The 27,645-nt window shown below is 40.5% G+C and overlaps 1 protein-coding gene across 3 annotated transcripts; it reads right to left on the bottom strand.

The window, feature by feature from the left end:
* Nucleotides 1-43: 43 nt before the first annotated feature.
* On the bottom strand, nucleotides 44-23,601 carry amer1 (APC membrane recruitment protein 1). Of its 3 annotated transcripts, XM_052021108.1 has the most exons (4): nucleotides 23,366-23,601; nucleotides 22,587-22,784; nucleotides 18,099-18,270; nucleotides 44-9,249 (listed from the first exon to the last, which is right to left on the bottom strand). In XM_052021108.1, exon 4 carries the CDS (start codon nucleotides 9,141-9,143, stop codon nucleotides 5,598-5,600), a length of 3,546 nt encoding a protein of 1,181 aa, XP_051877068.1. In that variant the 5' UTR covers nucleotides 9,144-9,249; nucleotides 18,099-18,270; nucleotides 22,587-22,784; nucleotides 23,366-23,601; the 3' UTR covers nucleotides 44-5,597. The 3 variants fall into 3 exon arrangements, with proteins under 3 accessions (XP_051877068.1, XP_051877066.1, XP_051877067.1); XM_052021106.1 differs by lacking the exon at nucleotides 22,587-22,784; XM_052021107.1 differs by lacking the exons at nucleotides 18,099-18,270; nucleotides 22,587-22,784.
* Nucleotides 23,602-27,645: the final 4,044 nt, after the last annotated feature.

Below are 27,645 nucleotides of genomic sequence, written 5' to 3'. Positions count from 1 at the left end.
AAGAAAACATTCTTCAAGACAGGTTTTTTGCTCTATGGTTGAGTTTTATTTCCTCTGTACACAGTACTGTGTAAATCAATCATGAGGCGCAATGATAAATGGAAAAGTAACTTGACCATAAATATTTGCAGTATGACAGCTGGATATCAAAGACTTGGAATACAATTTACAAAACCAAACAAAAAATGCATTCTCCACACTTTACAGAGGCCATAGTTATGTACAGCACCATATATATACAGAGATCAAATACACCAATAAGCACATTGCCCCATTTGATGAGTGCAGCTACAATGACACCTTGATGTTTGGGTTGAAGAAATCTTTTACATGCAATAAGCTTATGAGGTTGCCTGCAGTATTCAGTGCTGGCTGAGATGACAGCTATAATGGTGTTATTGATGTGACTAACCCAAAACATCCTTAAGGCACCTCAGTACATTTATTACATATGCAAGAGAGACACCACGAAGATCTTTGTTGCTGTTGGAACATATACATGTCGTGCACAACAGGAAGCATGCATCAGTATTTATTACATCCAAGTGTGCAAGTAAGACTGGTATCAAAATAAAGTTTGTAAATGCTAGCAATTTCAGGGAAACACAGTAAACATGGAAATGCATAGGTCAGTCAGCATTTGTAAAGAGCTAAGACAGGTAAAAGCTTGTCAGAACTGGTGTAGAAATAGTCACATCTCTTCAGTTGTTGACATACCAGTTGTATATTTCCAGAATTTTGTTTAATATCATCACATTTAAATGTAAAAACAGACTCCTCCCATAGGCTTGGAACATCTTCATGCATTTTACCTCAATGTACATTCAGTAACCCCAGCAACACCCACCCCCTCAAAAATTTATCTATACTTTAATTATGTAGTGTAATGGAAAAAAATGATCAAGCTAGTTTTCAAACAAACATTTTGACCATAGCAGAGATTAAAACATTTAATGTAAACCAATGTAGGTCAAAAAGAAAGCTGTCTCATTAATATAACAAATGTCTAATAGTATCATTGATTATTGTTCAAGTCTAAAAGGTCAATCCAATGACATTTAACTTTTGTTAACCAGCTGCAAAAATTCTACAGAAAATAGAATTTGTCTGTCTCAATCCAGAGTGCAAAGTACATGTACCTGCAGATAAGTGAACATCAACTGGCAATATCAGTGCCCACAGTCTGAGAAGTTGGAAAATGTCACTGGTACATTAAGGCAATGCTCTTGCAAGATTGGTGTTGAGGCATATTGCTAGGAGAAATTACTCAGAGCCTTATTCTGCATGCCACCATTTTACACCTGAAATAATAGTGACTTCTTGATAAATGGGTGTACATGAAACAGAAGTTCTATCTACACTGTTCCAATATCCCTCATGTTAATGTACAGGAAATACATTAAAACTAATTCTGCAAAAAAATTAGGATGTAATAATTAAGGATGCCATTAAATTAGATTACATGTTATACTTGCAGTATTTCCTTGAACAAAATAAAAATTAAATCACCCTTAATTAACAGCTTCAAAGGAATTAATGTTTTATTTTTGAAATACAAGGACATTTGATATTTTATAATTTAAAGACAAAACTTGCCACAAAAAAAGTCAATAACAATTAGATTAATCATGTAATATTTGGAATAAACCATTGAAAAACTGATTAACCTTTGCATGTAGTTATGCTGTACAGTTTTGTTTCACCGACTTAGAACAAGAATTTTTTTTAGTAAATTGTTGCCCAACTCGTGCACCTTGTACAAAAAGTCAGACAGCAAAAACCCATATGCAGTGAAGAAAGTAAAATGAATAGTCTACCATTGCAATTCATGAGATGAGACTGAGGAAAAGAAATTGAATTGTCACCTGTTTATGTGGAATCTCATCTGGTTCACTTGCAAATAAAACTGTATCATCTTACAATAATACATTTAAAATTGGGAGAGCTATTGCATCATAACATGACACAATTTCTACAATTACAAGTCTTTAGGGGAAAATAAAGCAGGCAGGTGAGGCTAATCATTCAAAAGAATCAGAACAAACATGGGAATTCAAATAGCCTGCCCCTATATTACCAAGATTTACTATTTGTAATGAAGTTTGCTGCCAGAATATCACAAATCTTAAATGCAAAGCTGCAGAGAAGGGTTAACAAAAAAATGGTAATGCCAGCATATTTTTGTGATATGCCGACCTTCCCTACTGTTATATCAAGCATGAATAAATTATCTTGTTAAAAATTTTCATATACTCAAGGTGGCACAATAATTGGAACAGATAATACTGGAAGGCCTGTTTCACAAGATCCACGTCAACCCTGCCTTAATATATATATGCCATCTAATGATCAATACTCTAATATTAACAGATCGTTAACAGCTGCAGGATAGGGTCCTTTATGGAAATAAAAAGTGCTGATAACACTCAGCAGGTCAGGCAGCATCAGTGGAAAGAGAAACAGTTTAATATTTCAAGTCTGAGACCCTTCATAAAGGATCCTAGGCCCAAAATGTTATCTAACTGGTTGGGTGTTTCCTGCATTTTCTGTTTTTATTGTAGATTTCCAGCATTGAATTTTAAAAAAAATATTTTGCAAGGGTACTTTACTGGCTTTGTTAAGAGCCCAGTAGACTGGAACTCCAAATTTTTCAAGTGCAATAGGGTGAAATTATGTGCATGGCACTAATGGCAAATCCTCAATACTCTCAAAAATTTAGTTCCCTTTATTATAAGGAGGTGCCACTGATGTTAGCAGTAAATATGGGCAATTTAGCAAGTAGCCAATGCATAACTGCTACTTATTTCATTTGTAATGGTGACTGGAATTCAAGCTGTACTTTTTTTTAAAAAAGTGGTCATGTCTAGGAGGCTATTGACCAACTATTTACACTTCCCTTCTCTTTTAATTGCTACTCAATGACTTTGGGTGCTCCTGTGCATCCTCTCAATCAGGCAAATTCACCTCCAAATTAGCTACACAAAGTGATTTGGCCATATGGATAACTGATCAGAGAATACCAACATCCCAAGTTCCATACAATAACTCATCTTTGTATGCAACTTTAGGAAGTGGAGAAAATTAGAAAGCAGCTCGTGGCACCAAGGCAAACAAATGCATACAGCTTGCATCACAACATCATGGCATTTTACTCAATGCCTCAGCCAGGTTCCAAAGATAAATTAAATGATGGGGTACAAGGAGAAGATGCATAGTTTTTGTTCTTTTGAAGAGATTGGCGGATACCAACTACAATTTCTACAGGCACATTATTACCTTGTGTGTGCACTCAGGCAACAACTTCGAGATCGTACATGACACCACAGCAAAAAGATAAATCTGTCTTGGACTAATGTGCATAAATTTACAGATCAAGCAAGAGTTTTCTGTTAAGAGTCTGGAGCAGGAATCTTAGCATTTTTTCTCTTCTCTATCCGTGACTTAATAGTTGTATTAAGGTTATACAAGGAAAATTCATTTTAAATTTCTCATTTAAACATCCCTCAACTTTATAACCTTTGGCCTGGATGTGAAGCTTGAGAACAAGCAAATGAGATTTCAAGTTTCATGCTGCTGACTTGTTAAACCACTAGGACTGTATTCTTGTACAATACGACTTTTAAAAAAATCACATTCCAAATTAGGAACAAAAATTAAATCTAATATTCATTACTTCTTTTGGATCAATTTAATCAACAAATATTGCTGAGATGTGTGAGAAGTACAGGACTGCATAGCTATATTCCACGACAGTAGCACTAGATATTACACAAAGCTCAATACTACAAATCTTATAGTGTTTTCACATTATTTAAACAGTTTTATTGATAAATAATTACTTTGGTTACGGTAAAAATATTCACCAACTAAGATATGCACGGCTTTCCATCTGACATACCTCTGGTAATCATGAGGCAGGGGTGGCATGAGCGAGCTAGATGAACACTTACCCAGCAGAAATTACTGGATAACAAACAGCAGCAACAATACTTGTCCATTCAACTTTGCCTTCATAATCTTTGTTGAGTCCTGTCAATTTGGCGATCAAACCTAGGATAGTTTGCCTGTATGATTCAGAATCACATCAGGCAGGACAATGACTAAGCTAATGAGACAAATCAGAGCTTTTAGTCAGTGTCTATAAACATCAGAACTCAGACAAAAATATGAAAACTAGTGGGATTCAACGTAGAAGTGGCAAGTTGAGTCCAAAATTGGATCACTGGGAGGAACCAAGGATAATCAATACTCAGATGTTTTGTTGACTGGAAGGCTATTTGCCTTGGGATTCCAGAGAGCTAAATAAATCCCTTGCTTTCTGTGATGTTTGTTAAAGACTTGCAATTAAATGCCACATAATAAAGAAATTTGCAAACAATATATAATGATGTATAAAAATCAAAGCCTGATGGTGCATAGGAAGAGTCTAATTCCCTCAACAGGAACAACAAAAAATGTAAAAGGTAATTAGAAAACAATTAAAGTGTGGTTGAGAATAATTTCTTTTCATTGCCCCAAAGTACAGTAATGGCAGAAAAACCCACATTTAAAAAGAATTCTTGTACTAACACTTAATTTGCCAAAACTAGGGGCCAAAAGCAGGGATGGGGAGTAAAGCCAGAAAGCACTTCATTGGCCGTCATGGATTCAATGGTCTGAATGGCCTCCTTTACACAAGTTTCTAGGATTCAGATGCAAGTGCAATAATTCTTTGCTTAGAATATATTTAGCACAATTGGCAACGGTTAAACTAACCCATGGCAATTAGCATACACAGATCGTTACAGGTCTTTACAGTCAAAAACAATTATTCATAAGTATGGAGATAGACTTTTAATAGAGTCATGTATCATTTGACTGTACTATTTAAATTAGATGGTCAAGATAAAAAAATGCGAGTTTTTGTATGTATTAAGGGGAAAAAGCTCTTGTGGAAAGAAACCTGGCAGCCCTGACTCAAGAATCCATAGCTAAATAGAAATGCATTAATATCCAGTTTATTAGGTTCTGAAGTCCAGATTAATATCTACCCAGATGGATTGAGAACTCAATCTATACAAAAAAAAATTAAAATACTCAGTTTAGGTGGTTTATGCAAAACTATGCTTAAGAAATACCTTAAAAATTCTTACAGTTAATTGCAAAATAAAAGGGAACATATATGAAAAAAGTTTGAATTTCAACTTCATAACAGTCATGTTTGGTTAATTTTCAGCAATAAAAGCCATTCCCATACTTGGGCATTATTACAGCAGCATTTTACACCAAAGTAACGGAATGCTCTTAATATAAATCACTTTACCACATGAAATGTTTTAAACAAAACAAAAATCATGCAATTCACATTCTAAAAATGCTACAATTACTGCTTCACTAATACCTACTAAAAAAATTATCCAAAGCCTTTGGTGAATACAAAACAAAACATGAATTTACAAATTAGTATTATAACAAAAACCAGGCAGCATTACTCTTTCTCCAGCCATCTTCCCTCCACACAGTACATTGAAAGATTACACACCCCTGTGTAGTGTTTCTACTCCACCCTCCCTCCAGAAAGTTCCACAACAAGGACACTTTTTCCTTGAAACATAATATTATTGGCAGCTGTATAATGTCCAATAGGATCCAGGCTGTGCTTCAGACTTCATCTTATTTGAGTGGAAGGGAGACAGTACCCGAGGGATCTCTCCAGCCCCACATCCTTTCCCAGCAAGTTCAGATTCAGAATCAGAATACCTACTCAAGGATGCAATTTTACAGAACTCCTCCTCTCCCCTTTCCTTTAAGGAAACACATGCCCCTTTGCCAGTAGTGATTTCCCTTGAAGAACTACAAGAACCAGTCTGCAACACAAAATCATCATTTTGCAATGGTAGATGAGTGGGTCTAACCAATTTTCTTGAATTGTGAGGCATCTTATTCTTAATTATAGGTTCCAGATTCTGTTTACAAGTAGACTGGTTTTGAGCTGCCTGTTTAACTGAATTAGATTTACAATGTAAACTCAAACCTCCAGTCTGATTAGTGTGTAGTTTACTCATGTCCGTCTCTGAAGGGCAGAAGGAATTAAACCCTGTGTTTCTCTTATCCAAAGACCCAGGATCTTCCCTATATTTGGCGAACTGCTGCCCCGAGCAATGCAAATCATGTGCAATCGCTGGGGTTTCCAAAGAAACCATTTGACCACTTCTTTTGCCAAACCAATGACAAGCAGATCCTTTCCTGCCATCCCATTCATACGGAGGAACATCAGGAGACTGTGGGGTGCTCTTCGATGCTGCAGTGACCTTTGACAGATACAAATCAGTGAGTTCAGATTCCAAGCTGTCAGTGTCAAGGGACCTGCTCCTTCTGCTAAGTGATAATGGAGCAGGCAGAGAAGGACTTAGTTTATAAAGACTACTGTGCCGAGGAAGACTGGCAGCCCCCCAGCAAGTGCCAGGGGAAGAATTCTGGGCACAACTTGGAAACATTCTGTTGTCACAATGATAAGGATCTTTCTCTAAGTAACTGTTATCAAAGGCCTCATAAGATGCAGAGATTTCTTCGTCCATGACCATTTCACTCTGCTGGTCACATTCTTCCTCATTCTCAACGTCAACGACATCAAAAGTTACCATGGCTGGCAGAGCATGTATATCCTGTGTGAGCTGAGACCCTGATTCAGAATTCCCAAGGCTTTCAGAAAGATTGGGATAAAGTTTTCTGTTAGCTGTGAATTCAACCAAAGCCTGTGAGTAGTTGATAGCTTGTTCGAATTTCTCTTCGGTTACTCCCACTTCTCTACAGTCAGAGGAGCTCCCACTTAAGTCATCGACTACTCCATTGGCTCCTGCACTGTTCTGAACTAGTTTCTTCATACTATGATTCTCACCATTTTTTATTTGTTGTCCCCATTTACCAGAGTCTTCATTCTTGTATTCTTGTGTGAAACTTACTTCTGACATATTATTGTGAAGTTTTGTTATGCTGTAGTTCTCACACATACTCCGCTTACATATCATGTATTTATTATCAGTTTCTTTTGGACATAATCTTTGGATTTTTGTCCAATTCTGCCCATCAGCTGCCTCTGACATGTACTCAGCTTTCACCTTTCCATTTTTGTTCATACTACTTGAAACGAGTGGTTCTGTGCTCACAGCAGCTTGCTGATTTTTGGCAATAACACCGAGAGCATCTGTGCCAATTTTACTAAATTCAGTCTCAAGTAGATCACCAGAGAACTTTTCCTTTTCTCTAACAGATAAGTCTTTTATGAACGTCATTTTCCCATTTGACTCCCAACAAGTTAGCTGTTGCTGTAGGTGGGCTAATCTGATCTCATCTTCCTGAATAAAATTAAATTTCTCTTGCTCTGAAGCAATCATAATGCTTTGTTTACTTGGAATACAAGGAACATTTGTATCCACTGGCAATGAAAAGCTTAAAATGGAGGTAAGTGAGGCACCCAATGAAGGTGGCTTTGTTTCTAAAGATTGCTCATCACTTGGTGGAGAATTTATAAGACTATCATTCTGCTCAAAGAGTTCATACAAGGCATCTCCACTATAGCTATCCCTTGGAAGTCTTCCGTTTTTGCTTTCACTAATACTGTCTCCCCCTTCCTCCTCATGTCCTGGGGTGGTAGAGTCGTAATAACCTTCGTCACTATTCGGAGCCGATTCCTGATGGTCACTCTGTGGCGTCACCAGTTCACTACTATTGATTGCACTATCAGTGATCCCTTGCAAAGCACAAGGATCCGACAAGTTAATGTGCAAGGCAGAATGCTCCGCATCACTGGGTGACCTCAAACACTCACCACCATCTTCTGCTATATTCTGGCTGCTATCAAACACTGTAGCTGTCCCTGTTGCTTTCTCCCATAGCGCTTTAAGATATTCATCTTCAACTTCATCTGGAGTTGCCATTTCTTCCCCACCACCCTGATAAGTGACCAAACACGAGCTCCGTTTCCCAGCTGTTCTACTCCTCTCACCCGATACTGTACTTTCAGCAATACTATCATCATCGTGGTCAGCGATAATGTCCCCGCAGCCTGTTAGAGAATCAAAGCTCTTCAGTGAAGTCACATCACCAAAAATCAAGCTGACTTGATCAAAAGAATGCACAGATGGTGGGTCATGATCCATGCAGTTAGGTTTTACAATATCAGGCATGCTACCAAAACTGGAGTTCAGATTAGAAATAGCACCACCAGGCTTCCTATTTAATGACTTAATTTCACCTACACTGACTTTCCTTACCTCTGCACCTGATGTCTCAAACTCACTCCTCTGATTTCTCGTGGTATTCTCGATTTTGAAAGCACTTGATTCAGAGGAAGAGCCTGTACTATTTGCAGTTCCAGTTTTATCTGCCGAGTCACTTGCTCCTCTATAGTTCATTTTACATGAAGGCTTTAGGTTTAGCTCCAGCTCCACCAAACCCTTCTTAAGTTCAACCCCCACTCCTTGTTCTCCTGCTGTCGGTTGTTCTGTATGTGCAAAAACATCAGCAGCAGCAGCACTGTTACTGTCCTGTGGATCTTTCACAGAATCAACAGCTTTGTTCTTTTTGTGACGTCTGATGCTATTGAAGAGACCCCTCAGGCCCTTCTTCGACCTCCTCTCACTTGAGGGCTTGTCCGTGCTTCGTTTGTGAACAAAACATTCAGAGTTCTCCGACTCTAGAGATTCACTTTTATGGAAATCAGAATTGACACTGTTATCAAGTGCTGAGTGCTCACTTTTAGAGCCACGCAAGGTTCTTGATGCCGCAGAGCTCCAACTAGAAGAATCACTGTATCCACCCCATACAGTATCAAGTCCTTCTTTTTGGTTAATGTTCAAAGCCACTTCACTTATGCCATTGAGAGTTTTGCTTTTAGTGATTCCCTTTTTGGAGAATCCTTTTACTTGTCCTTTGTTCTTAATAGTGAAAAAGCTAGGTAGTGTGCAGATGCTCTTCCTTCCTCCAAACAGTTTAAATGCGGTTTTCTTAAGCTTCCCAGAAGACTGTTCAGTATCAGTGGCATCAGTACAGTCGTATGGTGCGAGCACAGCTGCTCCCTGGGTCTGGCTCCCTCTGGCAAGTTCCCCACGGCCAGGAGACAAAGCCTTTGTTCCAGCTGTCTCTTCACTGCTGCCAGTTTCCATGGCAACTGTGTCTATACACAGGTGCAATCAGCTGTGAATCAGATCAGTTGCACAACAATCCGCATCAACTCCACAAAGTCTGTATACCTGCACTACCACCATCATCCTACAGGAAAGAAAAAGAGAAAATTAGGTTCTAAACAAAGGCAGCAAAACTTTCTGCTTTTATGTCATTGTCTGACTACCCATTAGTCAGAGACTGTAAACATAATTTAACTTCTACGGGCAACTTCAGAGTATGGTCAAATTATTAAACAAAAAAATATCCTCAGCTGCGGTTCTCTTCTTTGGGATTTACAAATATTACAATTTAATAGAAGATCTCCAATCAATGGAAAGCACAATGGAAAGACAATGACAATTAAACATGTTAGGCAAAACAAAAAAATTCTTCCAAAAGATGCAATTTATTTTTTCCCTACCTCTGCCAAATTTCTTTTCTTTTCCCCGATAGTAGTTTCCAGCTGTTATATTCTATCATCTCACCCAAGGAACTGTTAATTATGCCTTGACATTAAATATTAAAGTGCTGTTCAACTGAGGATTCTTTATAATTGAGTGTGATCTCTATGTTCAAGCAGACATACCTTTTAATGTAACTCACCAGACAGAATCAGGAACATTGACATATTCTGCCCCAAACCACCCCACCCAAATCCCTTAAGTCTCAACTTTGCTATCTCCTGAAACTTTACAATTCAAATTTGACTTGGTTTCTGATACATTAATTTTCAACAAATAACAGAAGCCAGCAATGTTATCAGTAATTTGCAACACTACACACACAAAATGCTGGAGGAACTCAGCAGGTCAGGCAGCATCTATGGAGGGAAATAAACAGTCGACGTTTCAGGTCAAGACACTTCATCAGTGCTTAGGACATGAATTGCCAGGCCTAAATAATTGCAGCAAGATTAATTCACACCAATCCATATCAATCTAGCAAATTCATGTAATGCAAAGAACTTCAGTGTGGAGACATACAGTAAGATGCAACTGGCTGGGTTTTGGCATGGCTAGCAGCAAAATGGCACAAAATCATCCAGTGTGTTGTTAAATCAAACTCACTCCTCTTTGCTTCAAGTTGGAATTTTACAACCCAATAACAGCCAACGTTATGAACTTGCATTATTTCTTCAGCATTACTCTGCACCAAGCCCATTTCCTCAGAACAAAAAAGCAGCCCATTTCCACTCCTCCCATCACCCAAGCCCCAACACCTCCCACCTCACTGTCATCAATTCAAAAAGCCAGCATAATGTAACATTTGAGAGACTGACCTGTGAGACAGATGATAATGTTGTTCCTCTCTAACTGGCAGAGTAGTGGAAGTAATACAACACTCAAATACTTCCACAGAGACAAAGGGTGTGTCTGTACGTCTCTGTGTGTCGGCGGGGGTGGGGGGGGGGGTTGGTGGTGGAATGGGGGGGGAGCATATATTGCAGTTACCTACTTGCTCCAGTAATACCTGGTAACTATAAATACTATAATTACCCAGTGCATATCAAATTTCTAGAAGAAATGTCCAATAAACATGACACAGAAATTGATAATGGAAATGTAAACTAAATGTATGCCTTTAAACTGAAAATAGAATAACTGGATGCCCTGATCCAATTATTGCAGTCTCAGCCTTCTTCAACTGAAACTTATGCCCGGTCTAGACTCCTTGCATACAATGTCATTTAAGAATTTACCAAATAGTATAAAAAAAATTTGGAATTTTGTCTGTTAGAAGATAGTCACACTCTCATGAATTCCCTGTAAGTGGCAACACAGGTAGACAAGGTGGTGAGGAAGGCATATGGCACACTTGCCTTCATTGGATGGGGCATGGAGTACAAAAGTTGAGACATCATGTTACAGCTGTATCGGACATTGGTGAGACAACAGCTCGAATATTGAGAGTAGTTCTGGTTGCCATACTATAGGACGCTGCCAGGACTGGATGGCTTGAGTTACGAGGACAGACAGGATTGGCCAGGGCTGTTTTCCCTGGAATGAAGGAGGTGAGGAGTGACCTTACAGAGGTTTATAAGATCAAAGTCGAGTTTATTATCATATGTGCAAGTACATGTATGCACAGGTGCAATGAAAAACTTACTTGCAGCAGCATCACAGGCACATAGCATCATATAAGCAGCATTCACAAGAAAAACAAATTGTACACAATTTTTTTTCACAAGAAAGAACACAATTAGAACAAAGAAAGTCCATTTTAGTGCAAAGTGATCAAAGTTGTCACAGTGTTGCTAAACTGTAGTGATTAGGGATCTGTCGGTTGGTTCAAGAACCAAATGGTTGAAGGGAAGTAGCTGTTCTTGAACCTGGTAGTGAGAGACTTCAGGCTTCTGTACCTCCTGCCCAATGGTACTTGTGAAAAGATGGAATGGCCTGGATAGTGGGGATCTTTAATGGCAGATGTTGATTCTTGAGGCAGCACTTCCTGTAGATACTACCAATGGTGGGAAGGGATCTGCCCGTGATGTAGTGGACAGAGTCCTCTACTTTCTGCAGCTTCCTATGTTCTTGTGCATTCAAACTGCCATACCAGACCATGATGCAAGCAGTCAGGATACTTTCAGCAGTATATCTGTAAAAGTTTGTTAGAGTGTTCAGTGACAAGCTGAACCTCCTATGAAAGTAAAGATGCTGGCGCACTTTCCTTATGGTTGCATCTATGTGCTGGGCCCAGGACAGGTCATCCAATATGTTAACACCCAGGAATTTAAAGCTGCTGACTCCACTGCCGATCCCCCCCAATGTAGACTGGCACATGTTCGCCCTCCTTCTCCTTCCTGAAGTCAGCAATCAGCTCTTTAGTTTTGCTGATGTTGAGCCAGAGGTTGTTGTTGCAGCACCATTCAACCAGGAGTCCTATCTCGCTCTGGTAAGCTCACCACCTGTGATTCATCCAACAACAGTAGTGTGGTTGGCAAATTTCAAGGTGGCATTGGAGCTGTGCTTAGCCACACAGTCATGTGTGTATAGAGAGTAGAGCAGGGGACTAAACACGCAGCTTTGAGGTGCACCTGTGCTGATGATTAGCAAGGAGGAGATGTTGTTACCAATCCTCTCTGACTGAGGTCTGCTGATGAGGAAGTCAAGTATCCAGTTGCAGAGGGAGGTACAGAGGCCCAGATCTTGAAGCTTGATGATGAGTTTGGATAGATCATGAGGGGAATAGATAAGGTGGATGGTCACAGTGTTTTTCCCAGGGTGGAGTCTAAAACTAGAAGGCATAGTTTTAAAGAGAGAGGGGAAAGATTTAAAGAGGACCTGAGGGGCAAGTTTTTCCACACAGAGGGTGGTGAGTATATGGAACGAGCTGGCAGAGGATGTGGTGAAGGCGAGTACAATTACAATGTTTAAAAGACATTTAGACAGTTACGTGGAAAGGTTTAGAGGGATATGGACCAAATGCAGGCAAATGGGAGTAGCTCAGGAAGGCACCTAGGTTGGCATGGACGAGTGGGGCAAAGGGCCTGTTTCTGTGCTGTACAACCTTTTGACTCTAAATGTTCATATTGCATACACTATACTAAATGTTGCTGTAAAACCCATAATTACCAATAGATGTACATTTTTTTGAAAGTGGAAATGGTGGGACATTACTAAAGAACAATTAATAAAGAATATGTGAGCTGTGACAAATTTTAATGTTTCTGAATTCTGATCCTTTGGTAGCGAGTGCAATCATGCTACAATTCAGGACCTGGACGACATGCAGCTCATAAATAATACAAATAATTGCATCATTAAATAAATAATCTGACTGAGCACAAAGTTGATTTTTTTTTAAAGTTTTGTTGACCCCCCACCCCGGGATACAGATCCACTGCCAAAAGAAGACCTTACTAAAGCAGCTAATCATTAAGTGCAAGTATATAAACGATATGCAAACAGAGGCTGGGTAGGGAAAAAGGAGGCTGACAACATCACACGTGCAGTATCATGAGTGGTAACCATAACTGATGCGTTCCCTTTCCCTGTCTAATTATAGGAATAACACATTAACTGTCACAGAGCACAGGATGTTGCAAAAGTGCTTTTACACCGAAATGCAGTCACTGGTAAAATGTCAGAAAGACAACAAACAATTGGTCATAGCAAGTTCCCATAAACAACATGACAATGAACTGATTATCTGTTTTACTGATGTTGATTGAGCAATAGACATCAGCCAGGACACCATAACATTCTCATTCAACTTCAAAATAGTGCCTTACAATCTTTTACATTCAACTCCAAGAACAGACAAGGCCTCAGCTAAATGCAGAATGCCATCAGAATTGCACAGAAGCTAATCAGAGCATTTCATAAGGGAGATTGAAGTAGTGAAATTAAACACAAGGAGAAATGCTGCCATTTTAAAGGGGGTGAAGATAAAAAGGGCTCCAAAGTTGTGGTTTCAGAAAAGAAAATCAAAGAGTCAGTAAGTTATGATAGAAAAAAATTGCTTTCAAAAACAGGAGTGGGGAGCTATGAGAGTGGAAATGGTGTGCAGGATTTAGCTGGGATATCTATTTGAAGAAGATTGTGTGAATAAGAGGAGCCTTGGTCCCAGAGGACTGTGGCCAGCTGCAGGTCCCAATAGCTGCCATAGTGACAGCACAGAACGAACCAAGATGATCAGCTTTAGAACCATATCAGGAAATGGACTTGTCTAATAAATCATCAGGGGTCCTTTTTTCTGTAAATAAACAGGTATTAAAGGTCTTCCTAAAACTCAAAGGACTAGCATTTAGCCGATGAGGCAATGAAATGAAAATGCTAATATCAACTGTCAAGGGCATTAACAATTTATTATGGTAACAAAGTCTCTATTTCAAGATGTAATGTTTGTTGCAATTCAGTGCCCCCCTTTTTCAAATGGCATAAATGAATCAAAATGAATTTTGAGATCATTTATTAGTTTAAAACAAAATCAAACCAGCAGAGATTATTGATTACTCAGTAGTGTAGTGGTTAGCGTAATGCAAATCCGGCCACTGTCTGTAAGGAGTTTGTACGTTCTCCCCATATCTGCATGGGTTTCCTCCGGGTGCTCCTGTTTCCTCCCACATTCCAAAAGACGTACAGGTTAGGAAATTGTGGGCATACTATCTTGGCACCGGAAATGTGGCGACACTTGTGGGCTGCCCCCAGAACACTCTACACAAAAAAATATATTTCACTTGTGTTTCGATGTACGTGACTAATAAAGATATCTTAATATGCTACAAGCAACAGATGCTATTGCAAACTGAAAAAACCTTTAAACAATTGTTACGGACTCAGTGAAAGTCCCTTTAAGATAGAGAGTGTGTGTGTATGTGTGTGTGGGGCGTGCTTACGTCAATAGAAGATAAAGGACGTAATGACGTTGTTGAAGAAGTCAGAAGAAGAAGAAGAGAGAGAGAGAAGGGAGAGAGACACCAGCCTGCTTGTTTTCTCTATCGATGGATGAGAAACAATAACTGTGTTTGCCACTGAAATCCATGTATGGAAGTTGGAAGTAATCCGGTGGAGTTCACTTTGTTGCTGACCTGTAGAAGGAAACAGGTATTTGTATGTGGACGACCACGGTTCGGATGCTTTTCGGGGTGAGGAAGTCACTACCGAGTAAACACTGAAGTGTCGTTTGGGTTCCATCGTGGAACATTTGGATTTCGTATGTACTCTCTCTATGTTTTTCTACATCTACATATTATCTTCAGACAACGGTGGTTGTTGAAGAAGCCCTTGCTCATGTTTCACCTTATGGCTTGCGGAACTGAACTTTAAGAACCATTCAGGAACTGGGAGTTTTGGACTTTGTCACACACACACACGAAGAGTTTAGTTTTGGGGTTAACGTTCGAGGTTTAACATTTTTGAATTCTAACATACTAACATTTTTACTTTTATTTTACGTATTATCATAAGTAGTGATTAATAAAATAGTTTTTAACACTGAATCATGCTCAGTGTGTTTCTTTTGTTGCTGGTTTGTGACAAAATCAAGCAGAAGATCCACAATTTTTAAATATAAATTCATGGATATTATATAAAAGTAAACACTGCGGAGGGAAGGGCAGAAGTAATTAACAGAAAAAATATTACAAATCTAAAAAAAGTGAATTTTCCTACACTTATAGGCCTAAAGACATGAAAATAACCATCATAACTATCATCAGAAAATTTACAAAAAACACTCTTCCCTGCAACAAAAAACCAGGACTTAAACTTATTTTGAAGCTTTTTCACATCACTGCAGGGAGCAAAATTACCAATGGTATTTTAACAACATAAATGAGGAAAAAAATCTTGGAATCAGAGCATCTCATTTAATAAAAAATTAAAATAAAAAGAAATGTAGATGCTGGAAATGTGAAATAACAACAGAAGATGCAGGAAATACTCACATCAGGCAACAGATATGAAAAAGAAAATACTGTAATACATTTCCAGTCCAGGACACTTCGTCAGAACTGGGAAAGAGATTTCACCTTTTTTCTTCCCAAACTGAGTTACACAGCAACAATCCTTAAAACTAGCAGAAAGTAGTCAAAGCAAAAACTACAATCATTGGCTAGGGAGTATGTGATTTTGGTGTAGTACCACTCTAAAAACTGAGAGCAAAGATCTACTTTCACACTTCTCAATTTAACAACAGTGGCCTTACTGTGGTAAAGTGCCAATGATGCATAAAGATGGTCCACTGCCTACACCCTGTACCAGCGACATAAGTGCTGAATATCACATTGCCCAGTCATTTCAGGTGCCCACCACCCCCCCCAACCCACCCTTCCAAGCAGCCAATAAATGCAGAACAAGATGCATGCCTTCGTTCCAATGGCCACCAGATAGATCTATCCATAATGAACCTGGCAAGAAACATTGTAAAAGTGTCAGTAGAGCAAACCGGGAAAGGAAATCTTACAAAAGACATAGTTAAAATGAACAAGTACAGGCTGCAAGCATGTTTTCAATGGCTAACTTGACAGCAACATCAGGCCACTTATGAGGTACACCCATTCCTTATCAAAAAAAATGAAATAGTGAAGAGCGTTTTAAAATTTCAACACATTTTCTTTGCCTAGAAATCTAATAATGACCAACCTTCACTATTGGTTTGGTTTTTAATACCTCAAGCATTTTGTTTATTATTGGTTTGAATCTGGATTCTTGCATTCAAGGCATTCTTAAAATTCTGCATTTGTTTTTGCCACTGATTCAACTCAAGTCGCAGCTCAGCTATCAATTGACTAATGAACTTTCAGCTTAAAGATTGACCATAGAGTCATACAGCACGTAAAACAGGCCCTTCGGCCCAACTCATCCTTGCCGACCAAGTTGCCTAACTAAGCTAGTCCTATTTGCCGGTGATCAGCACTAGCTTCCGATTCTGAAGAAAGCCAACTTAGCACTATGTGCCAGACGTTACTATTGCTACAAGTGTTCCTACTTGTAACTGGTCTTGGCTTTGCCACCTTGTCAATGTCTTTCCAAAGTCAGTTGTGGCACCACTATCTCCAACAAGACCTGCTCCATATCCAGACAGCTACTTTTCATCAAAAGCTACTCGCTTTACAGGAGTGGTAGAAGAGGGAACAGTGTGCAAGGGGAGGTGCCAATATAGAATGAGTGGAGCCTGATGGTTTCTGATCATGAGAACAGTATGTATTAGAACTACTATATTGTTTTTCAGAAACCTTTAACATTAGGCTAAAAAAAATTGCAAATATTTTCCAAAGCAATGCACAAAAAGCTGGAGGAACTCAGCAGGTCAGGCAGCATCCATGGAGGGAAATGGACAGTCGATATTTCAAGTCAAGACCCTCCAGTATCCATTTCCCTCCACAGATGCTGCCTGACCCACCAAGTCCCTCCAGCTTTTTGTGCGTTGCTCCAGATTTCCAGCATCTGCAGTCTCGTGTCTCCAAATATTTTCCAGAGATCTTCATTTGATTGATTTTGGAGAATCACTTCTTAAAACTTAAGACACATTTAAGATAAGACAAGATATCTTTATTAGTCACATGTATATCAGAACACACAGTGAAATACATCTTTTGCATAGAGTGCTCTGGGGAGCAGCCAGCAAGTGTTGTCACGCTTCCAGCGCCAACATAGCATGCCCACAACTTCCTAACCCGTACGTCTTTGGAATGTGGGAAGAAACCGGAGTACCCCAAGTAAACCCACACAGACACAGGGAGAATGTACAAACTCCTTACAGACAGTGATTGGAATTGAACCTGGGTCACTGGCGCTGTAAAGCGTTACGCTAACCACTACACTACCGTGCCTTTTGTCATCGCCCACTCCCCCATCTTCTTTCAACTTTCCTGCAATTGTGGGTGCAAAATTTTCATTCCAACACCAGATCACTCAAAGTCTATCACTAAAATCAAGGCGTGCCAACAGGCAGGACTGTAGTAACATCAAACCCACAATCCCAGATTGCATAGAGAAACCTCACTATCAAAACAAAGGTGTTCAGTCCCCTGTGAAGATCTGCAGATGTCTAAACTGGGACAGTATCTTTACCAAATCAAGGGGATGCAGGATCTATCTGGTACAAAACATTACAGGATGATCTTGGAGCACAATGGAAAATTTAAAATTTGGTTAGCCATCCATCATAATGGGCAAGAAAATGGATTAAATGCTGCCTTGTTTCCAATTAAAACAAATAACACGTTTGAACAGAAGGAGATTGGTTTGTCATCACCCACCCTGACAGCCTACAATGCACCTGAACCCGTGGTCACCAGTGAGGATGCAAGATCAGTCTTCCGGAGAGCGAACCTGCAGGAAGCATCTGGCTCAGATGGTGTCCCTGGCCGTGTCCTCAGATATTGTGCTGATCAGCTGGCGGGTGTATTTGTAGACATATTTAACCTCTCCCTGCTTCAATCAGAGGTTCTCACCTGTTTTAAGAAGACCACAATCATCCCAGTAGCTAATAAAAACAAGGTAACATACCTTAATGACTACCGACCGGTGGCTCTGACATCCACTATCATGAAGTGCTTCGAGAGGCTGGTCATGGCACACATTAATTCCAGCCTCCTGGAAAACCTCGACCCACTGCAATTCGCCTACCGCCAAAACAGGTCTACAGTGAACGCCATCTCCCACCTGGACAGTAAAGCATCTGGACAGTAAAGACACCTACATTAGACTGTTGTTTATTGACTACAGCTCTGCCTTCAATACTATAAGTCCAAGCAAACTCATCACCAAACTCCGAGACCTGGGACTCAACTCCTCCCTCTGCTAGTGGATCCTTGACGTTCTGACCAACAGACCACGACCAGTGAGGACAGGCAGCAACACCTCCAACACAATTATTTTCAACAGTGGTGCCCCACAAGGCTGTGTCCTCAGCCCCCCTACTCTACTCCGGAGGCAGCGAAAGGGAAATTACAGGCCTATCAGTCTGACATCGGTGGTTGGAAAGTTATTGGAGTCAATCCTCAAGGACGAGGTGATGGAATACCTAGAGGTGCATGACAAGTCCAAGTCAGCATGGGTTCCTTAAGGGAAGATCCTGCCTGACCAACCTATTGGAATTTTTTGAGGTAATCTCAAGTAGGATGGACAAGGGAGAAGCAGTGGATGTTGTGTATTTGGATTTTCAAAAGGCCTTCGATAAGGTGCCGCACAAGAGGCTGCTTAATAAGATGAGTGCCCAAGGAATTACAGGAAAGATATCAAAATAGGTAGAGCATTGGCTGATAGGCAGAAAATAAAGGGATAAAGGGATCCTGTTCTGGTTGGCTGCCGGTTACTAGTGGTGTTCCGCAGGGGTCAGTATTGGGGCCACTTCTTTCTACACTGTATATCGATGATTTAGATGATGGAATAAATGGTTTTGTGGCTAAGTTTGCAGATGACACCAAGATAGGTGGAGGAGCAGGAAGTGTTGAAGAAACAGAAAGGTTGCAGAGAGACTTGGACAGTTTAGGAGAATGGGCAAAAAAATGGCAGATGAAATACAATGTTGAAAAATGTACAGTTGTACACTTTGGAAGAAATAAATGGGCAGATTATTATCTAGGTGGGGAGAAAATTCAAAATTCAGAAGTGCAAAGGGACTTGGGGATCCTCATGCAGGATACCCTAAAGGTTAACCTCCAGGTTGGGTCGGCGGTAAAGAAAGCAAAGGCTATGTTGGCATTCATTTCAAGAGGAACAGCGTATAAAAGTAAGGATGTGTTGGTGAGGCTCTATGGGGCACTGGTGAGACCTCATTTGGAGTACTGCGTGCAGTTCTGGGCCCCTTATCTTAGAAAGGATGTACTGATGTTGGAGAGGGTTCAGAGAAGATTTACGAAGATGATTCCCGGAATGAAAGGGCTGACATACAAGGAGTGTTTGTCAGCTCTTGGACTGTATTCACTGGAGTACAGAAGAATGAGCGGGGCCTTCATAGAAACATTTTGAATGTTGAAAGGACTGGACAGAGTAGATGTGGCTAAGTTGTTTCCCATGGTGGGTGAGTCCAGTACAAGAGGGCACAGTCTTAGAATTAGAGGGTACCCATTTAGAACAGAGATGCGAAGAAATTTCTTTAGCCAGAGGATTGTAGATTTATGGAATTTGTTGCCACGTACAGCTGTGGAGGCCCGATCATTGGGAGTGTTTAAGGTGGAGATTGATAGGTATCTAATTAGTCAGGGTATCAAGGAATATGGGGGAAAGGTCAGGAATTGGGGCTAGATGGGAGAATAGTTTCGCTCATGGTGAAATGGCAGAGCAAACTTGATGGGCTGAATGGCCTACTTCTGCTCCTTTGTCTTGTGGTCTCACAACTGCATGGCGAGATTCTGCTCTAACTCCATCTAAAAGTTTGCAGGTGATATTACCATAGTGGGCCGTATCTCAAATAACAATGAGTCTGAGTATAGGAAGGAGATAGAAAGCTTAATGACATGGTGTCATGACAACCACCTTTCCCTCAAAGTCAGCAAAATAAGAGAGCTGGTCATTGATTTCTGGAAAGGGGGGCGGTGCACATGCACTTTTCTACATCAGTGGTGCTGAGTTCGAGAGGGTTGAAAGCTTCAAGTTCCTTGGAGTGAACATCACCAATAGCCTGTCCTGGTCCAACCACGAAGACACCACAGCCAAGAAAGTTCACCAGTGCCTCCACTTCCTCAGGAGTCTAAAGCAATTTGACATGTCCCCTTTGACACTCACCAACTTTTATTGATGCACCACAGAAAGCATCCTATCTGGATGCATCATGGCACGGTATGGCAACTGCTCTGCCTGGGACCACAAGAAACTGCAGAGGGTTGTGGACACAGTCCAGCACATCACAGGGTCCAGCCTCCCCTCCATGGACTCTGTCTATACCTCTCACTGCCTTGGTGAAGCAGCCAGCATAATCAAAGACCCCACCCACCCAGGACATTCTCTCTTCTTCCCTCTCCCATCAGGAAGATACAGCAGCCTGAGGGCACATACCACCAGGCTCAAGGACAGCTTCTATTCCACGGTGCTAAGACTATTGAACGGTTCCCTTACACAATGAGATGGACTCTTGACCTCACAATCTACCTTGTTATGACCTTGCACCTTATTGTCTACCTGCACTGCACTTTCTCTGTAGCTGTAACATTTTACTCTGTATTTTGTTACTGTTTTTACCCTGTACTCCCTCAATGCACTGTCTAATGAACTGATCTGTATGAATGGTATGCAAGACAAGTTTCTCACTGCATCTTAGTACAAGTGACAACAATAAACCAATACATTCCAAAAAAAAAAGACAGGTAACAACCTTCATCTTCACAATTTCCTTTCTTTCCCCCCAGGTATTTGATCACTTCACCATAACTTGACAAATTCATGGCAGCAGTTTGTTAATTGTCACTGTAATTCTTAAATGTTCAAGAAATTGTTGGCCAATGATACATACAATATAGTATAGTGGTTAATAAAATGTAGTTCACAACAATGCCAGAATTACAATTTCAGCAATATTGGCACTGTCACATCCACAAATAGCTTGTCTGTATCAACGGCATTGAAGTGGAGATAGTTGAGAGCTTCAAGTTCCGAGGTGTAAATATCACCAATAACTTGACCTGGTCCAGCCACGTAGAACCATGGCCAAGAAAGCACACCAGTGTCTCTACTTGCTCAGAAGGCCGAGGAAATCTGGCATGTTCCCAGCAACCCTCACCATTTTTTTTATATACACAGATGTACCAGGGAAAGCATCCTGTCCAGATGCATCACAGCTTGGTATGGCAACTGCTCTGCCCAAGACCACAATAAATTGCAGAGTTGTGAACACAGCCCAGTCTATCACAAAAACTAGCCTCCCCTCCATTGACTCTGTCAGCACTTCCCACCGCCTCAGAAAAGCAGCCAACATAATCAGAGATTAACCCCACCCCAGTCGTTCTCTATTCCATGGGGTAGAAGGTACAAAAGCTTGAGAACACATACCACCAGGCTTAAGGATAGCTTCTATCTTGCTGTTATAAGACTCTTGAATGAACCTCTTGTAGGATAAAGATGAACTTTTGATCTCTCAATCTACCTTGTCATGGCCCTTGCACCTTTTTTGTCCACCTGCACTGCACTCTCTCTGTAACTGTAGCACTACGTGACATTCTGTTATTGTTTTCATTTTGTACTACCTTGATGTATGGAATGATTTGACTGGATGGATTGCAAACAAAGTTTCACTGTATCTCAGGACATGTGACAATAATAAATCAATTACTCTCTTTGTTATACATCTTTGCTAGCTTTAATCATGCAAATGCATTGAAACCTAGCAATCAAATGGAATACTATTAAACACTGGAACCCAAAAAATTGTACCGTTGGGGATCAATTATTAAATTTAAGCTCAATCAATGTCTCCAGAAGCAGGAAGGCAGGGCTAGATATACAGACAATAAGAAATCCATTTCTTTTAAAATAAAAGTTAGAGGAAAAAATCTTAATGACCTTTGGGTGAGGTGGATATCCAAGGTAGCATAATTACACATCTCTGGACAAAATGTGCTCAAGTCCACAAATGACCAGGTCTCACTGGACAACAGTCTTGGGTATATAAACGTAACTAGTGGCAACCCTACCCATCCCACCACTCCCCCACCTCACTCTCTCTTATTCCCCACCATTCTAAAACAAACATGATAATAGTCTTAATATTTAAATTGACCATACTTACTTACTGGGAATAGGACTTCTATAGCATAAATAATATATTGACATTCAGCATCAACCCATGTCAAGATTGACTATTAGTACCACCTACTTTGCAACAATTGCTGACGCGTAGTATTTTAAGCAATTATTTCATAACACAAAATAATTTACCAATGAGTACCCATGTTTACATCCATGATTCAAAAGATCTGGTGTTTTTTTTTGGCCATCTGGGCAACCTATTAAAGGTACCTTTCTTTACAAGTTATAATCAGAAAAATGAAAAGTGATTACCTGACCAGATTTATGAATTCACACGAGCTTTCACTCAAAACTATGGCACTATGTCCTCCCAGACAGTGGTAAGCATGTTGTTTATCAAGTCTCCTTTACTCTATTCCCTCAAAGTAGAGTTTATTGTCATGTGCACAAGTACATGTATGCACAGATGCAATGAAAAATGTACTTGCAGCAGCATCACGGGCACATATCCTATAAGCAGCATTCACAAGAAAAACAAACACAATTTTTACAAATGGAAAATTAAAAACTGTACAAATTTCAATTCCACTGTCCTCTATCATCCAGCCAAAGCTACACACCACAATATTCAACAGTTTATGCAAATAATTTATTAAAATTAACAGATTAACAAACAAGGGAAGATTTTTTTTTGGGGGGGGGGGATAATTTCTAATGAAATGAAGCACCCGCATGCAGCAACGCCATTGGCAACCAGAGAATCACGAACTTATCCTCAGATTCCAGACACTTTAAAGAATGCTTGGCCCCTCTCCAAGGTACAGCAAATACTGTCACTGGGTTTCTTTGACACACTGGCACCAAAACAACAAGCACCTCCCTCTAAGCTAAACATCCTCCCTCCAGACCCCAGGTACAATAGAAATTTTATACGTGTGCCATAATTACATAGAATTGAGTAAAATCTTGGAGGAGGCAAATGGGGAGCGAGTCCGCCTGTTGATGATACTGATGGAAACTTTCAGGAGTCGCTGGCTGCACGGATGGCAATGGTGGGTGGTGCCGAGAGAACCAGCCTGCGGTGGACTCACCTGCGGAGCGCAGACCGGCGCACCGTCTGCCGGCACGGCATCGCATTCCCAGGCGCTGCCCTGGCTCCGGGCCTGCTCCAGCCCAGCCCCGGCTGAGAAGCCCTGCACTCACATTAACACGGAGCGGCAAATGCACTCTCACCCTCACCCAGCTGGCCGTCCGTCACTCACCTCCTACCCCCCCCCCCCTAGATTCAGCTCGGCTGCTCCGCGCCGACCCCAGAGCAACTCCAAGCCACTCGGCCTCAGCCAGGCCCCATCCCTGACGACGCCCAATCCATAACTGACAGCCTTCATGGTCCAATCAGCGGCCGTAGCCGCCTGTCCATTTGGATGCTGTGGGCGGGCTTTCCGTCGACCGCAATTCCGTGCAGAGAAGGGCAATAGGGAAAGATGGTCAATGGAATTAGGTGGTGCCGATGGCGAGGGGCAAATCGGGTTAGTGCAGGCAAGGACAATAGATAAAAGAGGCAATGAAGAAGGACCAATGGTTAGTGCAGTCAAGGATAATAGAGAAAAAGAGAAGCTATGTGTCAATGTAGACGGGCAGCGGAGAGGTGGCAAAGTGGGTCAGTGCATGCACGGGAAACAGTGAGAAGCCAAACAGGGTCAGTGCAGTCAAGAAGTAGTAGTTCAGACAAAAGACATAGAGAAAGGTCAAATTGGGTCAGTGCACGTAGGGAAAATAGAGCTAAATGTGGAAACTGCAGGCCAGGGCAATGGAGAGGACTCAAACAGGGTGAACACAAACAAGAAGAAGGAGGGTCTTAGCGAAACATGCAAAGTGAGCAGATTATTTTATTAGATGGGATGTTATTAGTGAAACTTAAGAGTCTAATGATAGTAAGGGTTAATAGCGATAGGAATGGACAAGCTGGGAATGTTAGAAATGGAGTTTCACATTCAAAGAGACAAACACAGCTAGAAATTACTGGCTTAAATACTTAAAGCCAAATTGGATGGTTTGGGTGGAATATTGTAAACAAAGAAACATGTGCTATTATGTCTTCTGAGAAACATATGGGAATGTATTATTTTCTGAGATAGCAGCATCATGACAAGTATTACTACAATTTGCTTGATAAATGACCTTAAGAGCCAAAACAACTAGACTAAATGATCATACAATCAAAACTTGGTCAGGCCAGAAGATGATGCACCTACTCCCTCTACAATTGAATAATGTGGTTTGGGCTGAGAGCCAAGTCATTTCTTGTGACTAGTTTTAGGAAAAATGATATTTTTGATCTGCAGTAAAAGAAATAAAAGGTGCATTCCATAAGATATTGGAGCAGAATTAGGCCATTTGGCCCATCGAGTCTGCTCTGCCATATGGTCATGGCTAGTTTATCTTTCCCTCTCAATCCCATTTTTCTGCCTTCTCCCCATAATCTTTGACACCCTAACTGATCAAGAACCTATCAACCTCCGCTTTAAAATATACCCAATGACTTGACCTCCACAGCCATATGTGGCAATGAATTCCACAGATTTACCACCCTCTGGCTAAAGAAATTCCTCCTCATCTATGTTCTAAAGGGACATCCTTTTATTCTGAGGCTGTGCCCTCTGGTCTTCAACTCTCCCACTACTGGAAACATCCTCTCCGTGTCCACTCTATCCAGGCCTTTCAATATTCGGTAAGTTTCAATGAGATTCCCCCTCATCCTTCTGAGCTCCAGAGAGTACAAGCCCAGAGCCATCAAATGCTCCTCATACATTAACCCTTTCATCCCTGGGATCATTCTCATAAACCTCCTCTGGACCCTCTCCAACACCAGTATATCCTTCCTTAGATATGGGGCCTAAAACTGCTCACAATACTCCAAATGTGGTCTGACCAATGCCTTATAAAGCCTCAGCATTACACCCTTGCTTTTATATTCTAGTCCTCTCAAAGTTAGTAATATCGTCCTCCTCCTCCTTGCTGACAATCAACCCAGGCGCACCTCATGGATGCGTGCTTAGCCCACTGCTCTACTCTCTCTACACTCATGACCGTGTGGCTAGGCACAGCTTAAATGACATTTCTAAATTTGTCAATGACACCACTGTTGTTGGCAAAATCTCAGATGGCGATGAGGAGGCATACAGGAGTGAGATGGATTGGCTGGTTGAGTGGTGTCGCAACAACAACCTCACGCTCAACATCCGCAAGACCAAGGAATTGATTGTGGACTTCAGGAAGGGAAAGTCGGGAGAACACACACCAGTCTTCATTGAGGGGTCAGCTGTGGAAAGGGTGAGCAGCTTCAAGTTCCTGGGCGTCAACATCTCAGAGGATCTATCTTGGGCCCAACACATTAATGCAATCATGAAGAAGGCACACCAGTGGCTCTGCTTCATAAGGAGTTTGAGGAGATTTGGTATGTCACCAAAGACTCTTGCAAATTTCTACAGGCGTACAGTGGAGACCATTCTGGTTGCATCACCGCCTGGTATGGAGGCTCCAATGTGCAGGATTGAAAGAGGCTGCAGAGGGTTGTAGCCAGCTCCATCACAGACACAAACCTCCCCGCCATCGAGGACGTTTTCAAGAGGCGGTGCCTCAGGAAGAGAGCATCCATCATTAAGGACCCTCACCTCGCAGGACATGCCCTCTTCACGTTACCACCATCAGGGAGGAGGTACAGGAGCCTGAAGACTCACACTCAATGTTTCAGGAACAGCTTCTTCCCCTCTTCCAGCAGATTTCTGAATGGTCCATGAACACTACCTCATAATTCCTCTTTTGCACTATTTATTTATTTTTATAACTTATAGTAATGTTTATGTCTTTATGTATTGTACCGTAGTGCTGCCACAAAACAACAAATTTCATGACATGTCAGTGATAATGAATGATTCTGATTTTATTAATAACAACAATGATAATTAATAACAATAAAGTTAATTCATTGCTAATAAGTTTATTTATACAGAGCGAGAGGTGGAAACATGAGCAGAACTAAGAGGATACAGGAGTTGAGGCAAGAAAATCCTCAGTGGTCCTGATAAGGTGGATGTGGAGAGGATGTTCCTCTTGCTGGAGAATCTAGAACCTGGAGTCACAAATAATAAAAGATCTCCCATTTAATGCAGAGATGAGGCAAAAAGTTTTCCCTCAGAGCATTTTGATTCTTTGGAACACTCTTCTTCAATCCGATCAGCCTCACTATTATTAAGTTGCAGAGCAGACTTGAGTGGACAATGGATCTATTCCTGCTTCTAATCTGCATGCTCGTATATTGAAATGCTTGAGTTATAAAAAGAAACCGATCACAGGAAGGTTGTAAGGTGATTGAATTATGAACATTGCAACCTTTTTTCTGGAGAGAGTTAAGGGTTTGACCAAATTACTTTTTTTAAATTCATTTTTGGAATGCCAGGACATCTTATCCATCAGGTTTGAAGGGTGCCTGGATGAGTAACTGCAATACATTTGTAGATGGTACACTACTCAGTTGTAGATGGTTCAATACTTACTAACAATCAGAGATCCCCCTTGTTCAGGCTTTTTCGAGGCACTAGACAAGGTTGCCCTCTGAGTCCTTTATTATTTAATATTGCTTTGGAACCTTTGGCAATTTCTATTTGGGATTCTTCTAACATATTTGCTATTACTTGTGGAAAGGGGACTCATAAGATATTTCTTTATGCAGATGACCTGTTACTTTATATCTCTAACCCGGAGAAATCTATCCCTGCAGTATTATCACTACTTGCTCAGTTTAGTGTTTTCTCTGGTTATAGATTAAATCTTAATAAGAGTGAACTTTTCCCATTAAACATGCAAGTCCCAATTTATAGGCAATTACCATTTAGATTAGTGACTGATTACTTTTCATACTTGGGTGTTAAAATTACCAAGAAACACAAGGACTTACTTAAAGTGAACTTTTTACCTTTAATTAATTACATTAAACAATTATTTACTAAATGGTCCCCATTCTCTTTATCATTGATTGGCCAAATTAATGCAGTTAAAATGAATATTTTACCAAAATTTTTGTATCTATTTCAGGTGATTCCAACTTTTATTTCGAAATCCTTTTTCGACACTATTGATTCCAAAATTCTTTCATATATATGGCAGAGTAAAAACCCAAGGTTAAGTAAGAAATATTTACAAAGATTAAAAAAGGGTGGTGGTATGGCTTTGCCTAATTTTAGATTTTACTATTGGGCAATTAATATTAGATACTTAATTTTCTGGGCACAAGATTTAGATACAATTCATTGTCCCTGTTGGGTACACTTTGAGTGTGAATCAGTGCAAGGATTTTCATTAGTTTCTATTT

The sequence above is a fragment of the Pristis pectinata genome, chromosome 8 (genome assembly GCF_009764475.1).
Source record: "Pristis pectinata isolate sPriPec2 chromosome 8, sPriPec2.1.pri, whole genome shotgun sequence".
NCBI classification, from domain to species: domain Eukaryota; kingdom Metazoa; phylum Chordata; class Chondrichthyes; order Rhinopristiformes; family Pristidae; genus Pristis; species Pristis pectinata.
The sequence above is the reverse complement of the archived record's forward strand: the minus strand, read 5'-3'. Positions and strand labels throughout refer to the sequence as shown.